Source organism: Lycium barbarum, chromosome 1 (genome assembly GCF_019175385.1).
Source record: "Lycium barbarum isolate Lr01 chromosome 1, ASM1917538v2, whole genome shotgun sequence".
Lineage (NCBI taxonomy): Eukaryota > Viridiplantae > Streptophyta > Magnoliopsida > Solanales > Solanaceae > Lycium > Lycium barbarum.
The window spans coordinates 169,200,787-169,214,099 of record NC_083337.1 but is presented as its reverse complement, the minus strand read 5'-3'; the positions used below and the strand labels follow the sequence as shown (position 1 = coordinate 169,214,099).

The 13,313-nt window shown below is 35.6% G+C and overlaps 1 protein-coding gene across 1 annotated transcript; it reads left to right on the top strand.

Annotated features, from left to right (window-relative positions):
• Positions 1-9,942: 9,942 nt before the first annotated feature.
• On the top strand, positions 9,943-11,512 carry LOC132607218 (trihelix transcription factor ASIL2). Its single transcript, XM_060321096.1, has one exon. The coding sequence runs from the start codon at positions 9,970-9,972 to the stop codon at positions 11,221-11,223; it is 1,254 nt and encodes a 417-aa protein (XP_060177079.1). The 5' UTR covers positions 9,943-9,969; the 3' UTR covers positions 11,224-11,512.
• Positions 11,513-13,313: the final 1,801 nt, after the last annotated feature.

Genomic DNA, 13,313 nt, shown 5'->3' with positions numbered 1-13,313 from the left:
CTCCAATTTCAAATCAGTTTTTCAATTATTCAACTTCCTTTTTTATCTCTAATTAACTACTCATTGATTTCTCTCACGTTTCAAATCTAATTCCCAAAATAAAGTAAGATTCTATACAGATTTTTAGTTTTTACCGTGTATTTAACCTATATTTTAGGTGTTTTTTTTTTTCGTTTGAATCAGGAATGCAAGTCTAAGTAATTAACTATCAGTGTTTGTTCTTGGTTGTTTTTTCTCAGATTCAATTGGAATGACTAAGAAAGCTGCTACTCCGATGAGAAATATAGGTATAGAACCCGAATGTGCAATTCCTAATTTTTCTTTGGGAATTTCTCAATATGAAACTGCCATTGCAGGCTCTTATGCTGAGAATCGTTAAAAAAGAATTAACGATCCTAGGCGTTCTAAGGAATATGTTGATTCGAAGAGTAAACAAGAAGAAAAATTAAAAAATGTTTCTCAAATGGAGAAACAAAAGAAGAGAAAGGCTGGTGACAATGTTGTTAATGTTAAGGGCAAAAAAATTGCTAAAGCCAAACGTAATGTGGATGAGGATGATGATGAAGAGGTATATTTTTGTTGTATTTTCAGATCCACAGATGTATATGTTTAGGAATTCTTGTTTTGGTAAATATCTTAGAATGCAGCAATTGGATGTACAAGCACAGATTTTTCGGTGTTTTATGGTCAAAGAACTTAGGGGCAGTACATATAGGTGCTTTACATTTGAAATAAATGGTAAAGTTCTGCGTTTTGGCCTTAGAGAATTTGCACTGATCACTGGGCTAGATTGTGTATCTGATGAAAATGATTTTGTTTATGATAACTCAAAACCGAATAGGCTTATGGTTGAGTATTTTGGTAGAAATCAGGAGAACCAATTGCCAGTTAAAAGACACGAGCTTATTGAGTGTTTCAACAAGACTGTCTGGGATGATAAAGGGGATGACGCAGTCAAGATGACAATATTGTATTTCATAAATACGTGGGTACATTGTGGTGAGCCGAACTCAACAAACATACCAAGGATCCATTTTGATGTTGTAGAGGACGGGAGATATAATGAGTATCCTTGGGGTAAAGATTCGTTTAGAGAGTTGGTTGTAAGCATCGAGCAGAAATATGCTGGTTTTAAGAAAAATTATAGGATTCATGGTTTGCCGCTTGCTATGCAAGTATGGTTGTATGAATGTTTCTCAAAAGTCCCGTCCACCATTGCAGTTAAGACGGGGAATTTAATTCCTAGAATTTTGAACTGGCGGACTACGGAAGGAAAACCAGAATTCAAGAGATTGATGGATGGCATGTTCAGAGACGATAAAAATCCGGTAAAACAGTCTTTTAACAGTTTTGTGTCTTTTACCATTTAACTTTTTTAATAAGTTTATTTTACATGCTATATTTTGATTATATTTTGTCTATATTTATGAAATAAGTCATTTGTGATCAATATATTTTGACTATATTTTCCTCATATTTTTAGTATGTTACCAATGTAGATATATACGGTAATATAGTTTCTATATTTTGTTGTTCATAGTCCTGTAGATTTGAGGAAGTTGTGCCAACACCCCATGAGTTAGAAACTCTTAAATTGCCTCTTGTTGCACATAACATACCAGACGTCAAACATGGAGTTGATGGTGTACATGGTACTGATTTGGTAGACGATGATTACGATGATTTTAGTACCACACCACCGCATCTGTCCAGTGGCAAACAACAACAAAGGAGTGCCAATTCTGATTCCCCGCGAGGCAAGAAACGGACGCAGTTTCCAGATTCTGTTCCTCCTTCCAGGAAACAACCATCACGGAAGGAATCTGGGCTAAAAGGGACAAGGAAACCAGATGCACCTACAGCACCCCGAACAGATGAGTTTAAACTGATAAGGGAAGAGATTCGGATTTTCAAGAAAGAAGTAGGCGTTTTGTTTTCAATATGTTTTTTTTACTTCATATTGCTTGTGTCAAGTAATTAACAATTCTAATTCTATTTTTTATCTTTCAAAACTGTAGGTGTTTGACTACATGGATAACAACTTCAAAAAGTTGTTAGATGCAATAAAGGGCAATCAAACACCAGATAAGGTAAAAATCAACACTAAAAATGGAAATTATTTACTTTTTAAGTTATTTTGATATATTTATTGGAAGACTTTATATTTTCTTTTGGAAAATTTTAAAGGTCGGCGACACAATGTTAAAAGCTGACTTACATAGTGATGGTGAGATTTCTCAAGGCAATCAAAGTGGCGGTGCAGTAAAGCTTTCAACCAAAGAGAATCAAGGTGGTGGTGCCACTTCTGCACAGAGGAGTCATCCAGTGGTACTCATTTTTTCTTTCACTTTTCTATATTTGCAGTATATTTTTCAAAGTGAAAATATTGAATTTTTAGCTGTGTTTTGTATTACCTATAGTGTATTTACATATATAGTTTTCACATGGTGATTTGTTAGTAGTGTTCTTTTTGATGTATCTATTTGTGCTATTTTTGTTATGATTGTGTTTATATATACTAGCAGTGCTATATTTGTTTTGGATTGATATTTTAATATTAGTTTTTCATATATGTTGTGGCTGTATTTTAATTGTATTTTGATTATTATGTTCAATGTTACTTATTCTGGTTTCTGTTTACTATATTTCAGGCATATTTACCATATATTTTCTCTATATTTAATTGAAACTTTTAACTTTTAAAGCAGTACTATATATGTGTATATGTGTATCTGTTTTTCTGATGCCTTTAAATTCATTTGAACCATATTTTTATTGTTTTAGGTTGAGGGAGTTGGGTTGCCAATTAATGATCCGGTTTCTGTTGTTGATGTGGATAAAGAAACCGGAGTTAAAAGTGATGCACAAACAGATGGAGTGCCCATAACACCAATCCATTTAAATTTTGATGTAAGTACTGAAATGTGGCTTTTAAGTACTGAAATGTCGTTTTGATAAGCAATAATTGACAAACACCAGTCGTTTTTTTCTTGTTTTTTATTTCAAGAATCTCAGCAAATCGGCGATATGGAGAATGCTAATGCTGAATTTACAGCATCAGAGGAAATGGTAGCGGACTTGCTAATCAACTGCCCTTTAGCATGTGTTATTCCTCTCGGTCCTCCTCCAGTATCACGCGATGATCAAACCGATTTGTCAAGTTTAAGGACTCCTCAGAATGTGGATAATAACCTGGTAACCATCTCTCAGTGGATGATTCCTGATTCTCAGATACCAATCCAACTTGGAGTACAACCAACAACCGAACAAAGTTCAACTAATGAAACTGAACAACAAGTTGGAGTACAACTGATAGTTGGCCACAGTTCAAGTGATGAAACTGGACAACAAGTTCCCGTACAACCAAATGCGGGCCAAAGCTCAAGTGGTGAGACTGCACAGTTTTCAAACTCTGAAAAACAGATCATTGTCCATCCAGGTGTTGCCCGAGAAAGGAAACCAAGCAAATATAACCTGTCCCCTTATTGTCCCAATTTCAGCTCAGCGGGTTCTTCTGCCAAAAATATCGGTCCTTGCATTTATCAGAAAAAACACCCATTTGTTGACCACCCTATAAATGTCTCGTTAGATACTTCGTTTCTTCAAGAATATCAAAAGTGGCTTGAGAAGGATCTGTTGAAATCGCATGACAAAAGGTACTTATTGTCACAACTTGTTTTTTTAGTTTTCCAGAATTCAATTATCAATAAACTTAACGTATGTTCTTTCCATTGTTGATATACAGGAAGCCAAATGAAAATCATTACAGAAAGAACAAGGAAGGACTCGATCCTGCGGATGCCGAACTTCGGTTGCATTTAGGCGTTACAGCCGTAGCCGACAAAAACTGATTTTACTTGTTATCTATGGATGGACAACTTTGGACTGATGAGGTTTTGATATCTTTCTGCTTGTTATCTAATTTTTTTATGTTTTATAATAGAATTACAATGTGATGTATCTAGAGTATATTTTTTACTATATTTGACATATATAGTAAAAAAACTATTTCAGGCATATTTACCATATATTTTCTCTATATTTAACTGAATCTTTTAACTTTTAAAGCAGTACTATATATGTGTATATGTGTATCTGTTTTGCTGATGCCTTTAAATTCATTTGAACCATGTTTTTATTGTTTTAGGTTGAAAGAGTTGGGTTGCCAATTAATGATCCGGTTTCTGTTGTTGAAAATATAATTCAGGCATATTTACCATATATTTTCTCTATATTTAACTGAAACTTTTAACTTTTAAAGCAGTACTATATATGTGTATATGTGTATCTGTTTTGCTGATGCCTTTAAATTCATTTGAACCATGTTTTTATTGTTTTAGGTTGAGGGAGTAGGTTGAGGTACTTATTGTCACAACTTGTATTTTTAGAATATTGTCATCATTATACTTGCACTATATTTAATATACAGACATTAATTTACTAGTTGAGCACAGTACTGTCCATGTATACAGAATTGTATTTTTACTATGTTTAAGAGTATATTTCACTATATTTACTATATATACAGCAATATTTTTTTTGAACATAGTGTTGATTATAGTCACTGAATTGATGTTTTTACAGCATATTGATGTTATTTTCTACCACCTACGCAAGAAGGGGAAGTATCACAATAACAACAACTATAGATTCACCACTGCCAGCTGTATTTTTCACACTTTAGTTGCTGAAATTTACAAATCTTGGGAAAACCCTGATTAATCCACATGTGTCGCCAATAAGGAAGATGAACTGTGTGAGTACATTAACGGGCACAGGCTGTTGGCTAATGTACCATGGTATACTGTTGACAGCGTACTAATTCCTGTCAACATAAAAGAGGAAAATCACTGGATTTTGGTTGTGATATCATTCACTGACAGGTCTGCTCTCATCCAATGAAAAGATCATTCATTTTCCTACAAATTTTATATGTTTGTTTTTTTCTTATATTTTCTTTTTACAAACAGGTCCATCTACGTATACAACTCATACCGAGCTGCAAGGCATGATGCTGTCGTTAGAGTCGGAGTGAAAATGTTGGCTACTCTAGTGACACACAGTCTACAAATGACTGATTTCTATGAGAAGAAGGCGGATATAGATTTTGCCACACATCCTTTTTACAGAAATAGAGAACAGACCGACAACTTTGACATTGTGAATGTAGACAATCTCCCGCAACAAGCTCCCTCTAGCATGTAAGAATCTCTTCCAATAAAAAACACAATAAATACATCTTTTTTTTCGTGGGTTTTGATAAGTAAATTTTTTGATCATTTTTGTTCCAGGGATTGTGGTGTGTATGTGGCAGCCTTCGCTGAATACTTGAGCTCAAGTGCAGTCATCCCAACCGAATTCGATGCAAAGTTACTCCGTATGAGATACGGCGCCCTTTTATGCGACTATGCATGAGATAAGTCAAACAACAATGCATCAAGTGATAACGAGCAGCCTCCAAGACCAATTAGACCGGCAGTTGATTACGATGCAGTTGATAAAGAGGATCTTGATTAGGCCACCAATTCATTTGTGTTTTTTATTTTCATGTTGAACAATAGCATAGTTGGTTGCGACTTTTGTTGCTGTTTTTTCATTTTGGACATATTGTTTCATGTGCAGTAATCTTTTTTAGGATGATTAATATTGAACACCACCTTATGGTTTTTATATTGTTGTTTCTTTCAAGTATGTTATTTTTTCAATGCATAAATTCCATTTTTCATTATCTGTGAAATGTATTCATTTAACAAAGTAGTATATATAACCATTTAAATACAGTCGATATATACAGAAAATATAACTCAGATATATTCCATAAGTCCATTTTTAAAATTACAGTTTGTTACAAAATTTAAAATTTCATCTAAATACACTTCGAATATATGTAAAATATATATCAAATATAGTTAATAGTAAACCAGAATAAGTATTATCTACCAGATCAGACAAAATGCAACTAAAATATAGCCAAAATATATACGAAATACAACTATTAAATCATAAATCCAAAACAAAAGGTCAAATCAGTTAACATAGAGTAGACTTTCCAAATACCATTTAACCACCAATATAGCATTACATTGAAAAACATCGGATGTTCAACCATGTGAAATACAATCATACTAGAATAATATGAATTCAAGATGAATTCATTTTTTATTTTTAACTGAAATTTAAAGTAGAATTGTCTTAACAAATAAAATCAAAATGGACTTATTTATTCTTCTTATTGAGCGGCGGATTATCACACGAACGCCTATTATGACCAAGACGTCCACATTTACCGCAGGAATTTCTGCGTTTACCAATCATCAACTCCTGTAATGGCTTGTCCCTCTTCTTTTTTGGCCTCCCAGGGGGTCTCTTATAGATCGGTGGCATAACAACTTCATCTAATATACTTTTAGGATCATTCCACTCGGTCTCATCGGGAAGAGGATCAACTGGCACATCATATGTGTTCACAACTGTTTCCGGCTTGAATAAATCCGAACAATATACATCAGCAGTCAAATTTTTATTCTTCAATACTGCCCATGCATGAGAACACGGTATCTCATCCAGTTGGAACATCCTGCAGCTGCAAGTTTTCTTCTTCAAATCTATTATGAAACGCCTCGGTCCATCATTCACTGTGTAAAATATTCAGTTGACGCTTCAACCTGAGAACCATTTAACAAATAAACAAGCATTACCTGAGCAGTTTTACCATATTGGGAATATATATAAATATACATTACATATAGTAAAAATATAAATTAAATTTTTGTGTTGCAAACAAAGATACCCTCATTCGTATTGATTTGTACTCGTTGATTGACAACATCTCTTGATACCGCCTCATCAGTGTTGTGAATGTGTAGGTACCATTTTTTCTATTTGTGCAATTCCATCTACCAAACATCTTCCTCACTTCTTCAAGGAAATAAAAAATATGTAACTCTCTTGCAGCAACCAGTTTTCCATTAATACATTCGGCTATATTCGAAGTCATTGTCCATCCTCTATTAACAGGTGAATAAAGCCTAGACCATTTATCTCTTCCAGCATCTTCTAGGTATCGTTTTACCCGAATATCAACATTCCCAATCTTCTCCATCAATTTATCGAACTCATCCTGGCTGTATGCTTTCGCTAGTGAATAAAATATAAGACTCAACACCTCACTGTTTGTTGTGTATTGTTTTGTCACATTTTTCCACAAATGCCATATACAAGCCAAATGAGGAACAGTAGGATACACCTTAGAAACTGCGTGTATTATGCTTTCATGTCTGTCGGACACGACACACATATTTTGCCTAACACCATAAGCTTGCTTGAACAGTTCAAAGAACCACGTCCACGACTTATTATTCTCAGAATCTATCACACCATACGCTAGTGGTAGGATATTACCTACAAAAATCAGTATATATTTATAATATATTCAACACATATTTCAACTGAATTTGATCTCACACTATATTTTTAGCACCATCATTTATAAAACAACAATATATATTTACAATATATTTACCTCATATTTACAGTGTATTTCAGCATATAATATTCACAAATTTACACCAGCAATACATCCAGAGTATGTTTTTAGCAGCTTTATTTGCAAATCAATAAGCATAATGTTGTATTTATAAAAAAAACATTCATAGAATAGAATTACACATACCTGCTCCATCCAAAGTACTTGCCGACACAAATGTACCATCATACGTTGATTTAAGATGTGCACCATCCACTACAACTATTGGTCTACAACACTCGAATCCCTTTATGAATGCTTTGAGTGCTACAAACAAATACATAAACTCATTTTCTGGTGATTTATGCATTTTAACGAGCGATCCAGGATACGTTTTATCAAGTATGTATATATATGCCGGCAACTTCTTGTATGAATCAGCTGGATCACCTCTGAAATCTTTTATAGCCTTCTCTCTAGCTCTCCATGTCATCATATAAGAAACATCTACGCCGAATTCATTCTTAACACCATCTATTATACCCCCAGGTGTGACCTTCCTTTTATGGTTAGTTATTTTCGCCTTCACAACCGCTTCTCCAATAAACCAACTTGTTGCCTGCCTTTGTGAATACACCTTGTCCTTCAACGGACATGTATGTTCGTCATCGAAAGCTCTAACCCTGAACATTTCAGAATACCCAATTCTCGACGCTCTGAATTTCCATTTACATTCCGGCGACCAACATGCCAGAGTGTAACTACATAATACAATGCAAATAGTACATATTGAATCAATTAAATACAGTATAAATATACAAAAAATATATCAGAATATATTGCATCAAACATTTTTAAAATTAACAGTGTGCTAAATAAGTTAACAAATCATCTCAATACAGTACAAATATAACAAAAATACATCTGCACTTTCTGTTACCAGAATACATTTAGAAAATCATACCTTATAGCATTCGATCTCTCTATTTTGAAATTGAATCTTTCACGAATTGCGTATTTCGTCATCGCAATTTTCAAAGTTTCCTTATCCTGGTAAATTTGATCGACAAAAACTCCTTTCGCTTCCGGTTTCGAAATTACCAAATTGTTATCATTCCCAAACAAAACAACAACATTTACAGTAGAATCACAAACTTTCATACCATCCCGATTCTAGCTATATCCAATTTGCAGCACATCATCTCCAATAATACGATTACCAGTTGCACCATCCTCAACATCCAAATCATGAATACTAACGCACATTGGATACATCCCCAAAACTCGGTTTTCTCTCTTAAGCTCAACGTACACACGAACTCCCATATCGTTGTGTATTTCAATTGGTTGAAAATCGCCTTCAACAGTATATTTTATTGAAATAGTTTTCCTAACAGTATCCACGCCTAATTGATTTGTAATCGTACAAACTAACTCATCGTAATTGCAATTATCAATGAATACAACAACATCAATTTTGTAATTCACAAAACAGTTCTGATCGTTCCAAAAACCAGAATGACGGATCAACGCAGTTACGCTTGTCATTATCCTGTTGTTTTCGAATACAGCAATGTGTTATATTCAATTTAGCTGAAACAATTTCAGAAAAGACGAACAAAAAAAAAAGTTTGCAGTGAAAAAATCGTTACCTCAATTATGAACTCAACTTGATGAAATCAAATATATATTCGTCGTGATAATCAAGCTATGTTCACTGGTTTGATATTGTTATTTTTCAAAGATTTTTCAACCTTTCTATTTTTGGTTAAAAATATGATTGTAATGTTTGAATTCAATTTTTTTTTAATTTGTTAGCTGTTTGAATGAGATATGGAATCAGATATGGAATGAGAGGATATTTGCGTGAATCAGGGAACAATATAACCGATTCTAATTAAAATTGGAACAGATTTTGTTTCCATAAATATAGCACTGTCAGTTAAACTCGCATCTGTATTTCCGCTATATTTATGCTATATTTTGGTATACCCGACTACTAGATAAATATAGGGCTATCTAGTTACGAATTGTAAATATAGAATATGTAGTTATATATTGTTAGAAAGAGTTAAAAGGTAGCTGTTTGTGAAAATTTTACATAATCATTTGTACAAATCTTCCCCTCCCCCTCGAGGCTTATCGACACACGTGGCCCAAGTACTATGGGCCTAACCGACAAGTTTATACAATACACACTTTATTGGAAGAAATTTCACAGTTATCCTTCAAATGTGCTGCTCTTTAATTTTTAGCCTTCAAATAGTATAGTTTTTAATTTTTTCTTTTCAAAATCGAATTTATATCAAAAATATAAGTTTTTTTAAAGAGTGGGATATAACTATGAAATATCATGATGTATAAACATATGCCTCACTAAAAAAAATTATTGGTTCTAAGGAACAAAATTTAAAGACCAAATTAGGAACAAAAGTGCAAATTACACTTTGGGCTTGTAGTCCATTGGAAGTTTCCACAGCCATCCACTAGGCCAATAGCCCATTATGGGCTGCACCACCCACCACCAACTACCAACACCCACCCCACCACCGCCATCTCCTCTGCCACCATCCACCCACACATCCAAAAAAAGACCTAATCTCCCCAAAAAAAAAAACACACAAAGCATCACAAATTTCCCCAAACACCAAAAAACACACACAAATTTCCCCACCCAAAACTCAACATCCATGGCTACCCCCTCATCTCCCCCACCCCTACCACCCCTCCTCCTCCCACCCCCAGAATCAACCCAACCCCAAATCCCATCACCCCAAAAGAAAACCCAACCAATCCCATGGACACATCAAGAAACCTTCAATTTAATCCAATCTTATCAAGAAAAATGGTACTCTTTAAAAAAAGGTCAACTCAAAGCTAGCCAATGGGAAGAAGTTGCCATTACAGTTGCCGCTCGTTGTGGTTTCGATGAACCATCAAAATCAGCAACACAATGTCGTCACAAAATCGAAAAGCTTCGTAAACGTTATCGGGCTGAAAGACTCAAACCATACCCAAATTCTTGGCAGTATTTTGATTTGATGGATCATATGGAACGTGGGCCTCTACCCATCGCAGCTCATCCTGTTGCTATGGTGAAATGTTCGAATTCGGGTGGTGATCAGAGGTATTATGATACTGATAATAGTGATGAAGTTGATGTTAGTTATATGGATTTGAGGAGGAATAATACTAAGTGTAGAAGTATTAATCATATGATGGGTATGAATGTGAATGTTGGTGGTGATAATATAAATGTTATGAATAGGATCGTGAAAGATCGAAACTTTATGAGGAATTCGATCAACAACAACAACAACATACCCAGTGCGATTCCACAAGTGGGGTCTGTGAGGTATGGGGAGGGTAGGATGTTTCCAGACTTTACTCCTACCTTTGTAGGTAGGAACTCGATGAACGAGAAGAGAAAAGGGTATTTTGGGAATGTGGGTGTTAATGACGAGGACGATGATGATGACGTTGAGGAAGAAGTGGATGAAGAGGAAAACGAAGACGAACAGGACGGAGAAGGAAGTGTTGGAGGGAGTGAATTGGCTGCGGAGATAAGGGGATTTGCGGAGAGATTTATGAGAATGGAGCATAAGAAAATCGAGATGATGAAGGAGACGGAGAGGTATAGAATGGAAATGGAGAAAAGGAGAATGGATATGATTCTTGAGACACAGAGGAGTCTGATTGATCGGATTAATAGCGTCGTTGGATCGCATAAGAAAGTGAAGGTAGCTCACGAATTTTGAACATTTCTTGGAATGGAAAGAAGTGCTTTGATGCTAAAAGAACACGAGGTTCCATTCAAGCTTCACGCCTTTTTAAATTTGTTTCCAAGTAAATTTGTTCTCATTTATGGGGCTTTTTCATCCATCTAACATTTGTTAGGAATAATTACCATTTCTGTTGCTTCTATTAGTAGATATGTAAATTTGTTCTGTGCTGGATTTGAGCTAATCAAACAAATTCAGACTACTCTTAGTTGGTTGGTTTTTCAGCATCAACAATGCAATAAGATGAATCCTTTTCAGTTGTAAACTTATGGCTGCTTTCGTTGTTCTCATTTGCTAATGCCTTGTGCTTTTCAATTGGCATCTGTTGTGAAATTCAAACTTGTTTGTATGACCCACAGCCGAGATCAAGTTGTAAGTGAAATCTAGTTTTTGTATGTTGGTGAGATCTTAAAATTGCAGACAGCAACAGTTTATGCTTTTTTGCAGTTTGGTTCTTGGTACCCTATTATAGTAATATGATTTCACAAAGTAGTATACCAGAACTGTTGCAGATTGTTTCTTCTGTTGGTACCTCTACGAGAGTTAGTTTTTTCCTACATTTGTCATTGTTCTCACTGCCAAATTTGCGGGCACTCATATCCATATCCTTGATATGGTATTAGGTGATATTCTCCATTTGCCGTTTGGCGTGGTGCTTTCTTGAGGGGCGCATCCTATACTATTGGTGAACCTCTTCTTTGCGACGCTTTGGTTTATATTAGGTTTAGAGACTGGTGAAAAAGAAATGAACAGATGTGCAAGCTTGTGCAGAATGAAGCATACAACATATTTCAAGGAGTTGAAATGATATACTTGCTGAGTAGGGTGTGTGATAAGTTCTTCAAGATTGCCTAGGAATTCGGATTTAACACCAAATGCCGATATTAAAAAAGCAAGACACCATTTTTCAAGGAGCTGAAATTTGAAGTTGAATTCCATGAAATCTTCCAAAATTGCCTGCTCATGCTTGCATATTCGCCTAAAATGTTTGCTACAAGTATTATACATCCACAGAAAAATATGTCGGTCTAAAGGTATTATTCAGATGTATCAAACCAAAGATTCAGGTGTCGGGCTTTATTATTACCCAAGGAAGATGGTTTTGTAGCATTTTATATACTTTTAGTTAATATGACTTTGTTGGAACATAGAAGCTATTCATCTTGTACGGAGACTGATGGAGCAGTATAGGGAGAGGAAGAGGGACTTGCACATGGTATTCATTGACCTAGAAAAGGCATACGACAAAGCGCCGAGAGAGGTTCTATGGAGATGCTTGGAGGCTAGAAGTGTACTTGTGGCGTATATTAGGGCGATCAAAGACATGTATGATGGGGCCAAGACCAGGGTAGGGACTATGAGAGGAGACTCAGAGCACTTTCCAGTGGTGATGGGGTTGCACTAGGGATCAGCTCTTAGCCCATTTTTATTCTCCTTGGTGATAGATGGATTGACGCGGCAAATTCAAGGTGAGGTGCCATGGTGTAAATGACATAATCCTGATTGACGAGTCTCGCAGCGGGGTTAACACTAAGCTAGAGGTTTCGAGACAAACTCTGCAGTCTAAAGGGTTCAAGTTGAGTAGGACCAAGACAGAGTACTTGAAGTGCAAGTTCAGTGATATAGTGCATGAGGCTGATGTGGAAGTGAAGCTTGGCACCCAGGTCATATAGAAGAAAGATAGTTTCAAGTATCTTGGGTCTATTATACAAGGAAATGGAGAGATTGATGATGATGTCACACAACTTATTGGTGCAGGGTGGATGAATGGAGGCTTGCTTCCGGAGTGTTGTGTGACAAGAAGGTGCCACCAAAACTTAAAGGCAAGTTCTACAAAGTGGTGGTTAGACCAACTATGTTGTATGGGCGGAGTGTTGGCCAGTCAAGAAATCTCATGTTCAGAAGATGAAAGTGGCGAAAATGAGAATGCTGCGATGGATGTGTGGGCACACTAGGAGCGATAAGATTAGGAATGGAGTCATCCGAGACAAGGTAGGAGTAGCCTCAGTGGAAGACAAGATGCGAGAAGCGAGACTGAGATGGTTTGGGCATGTGATGCGGAGAGA

Excerpts from the sequence above, each read along its gene's own strand:
- LOC132607218 (XM_060321096.1), top strand. The coding sequence starts at position 9,970 with ATGGGCTGCACCACCCACCACCAACTACCAACACCCACCCCACCACCG.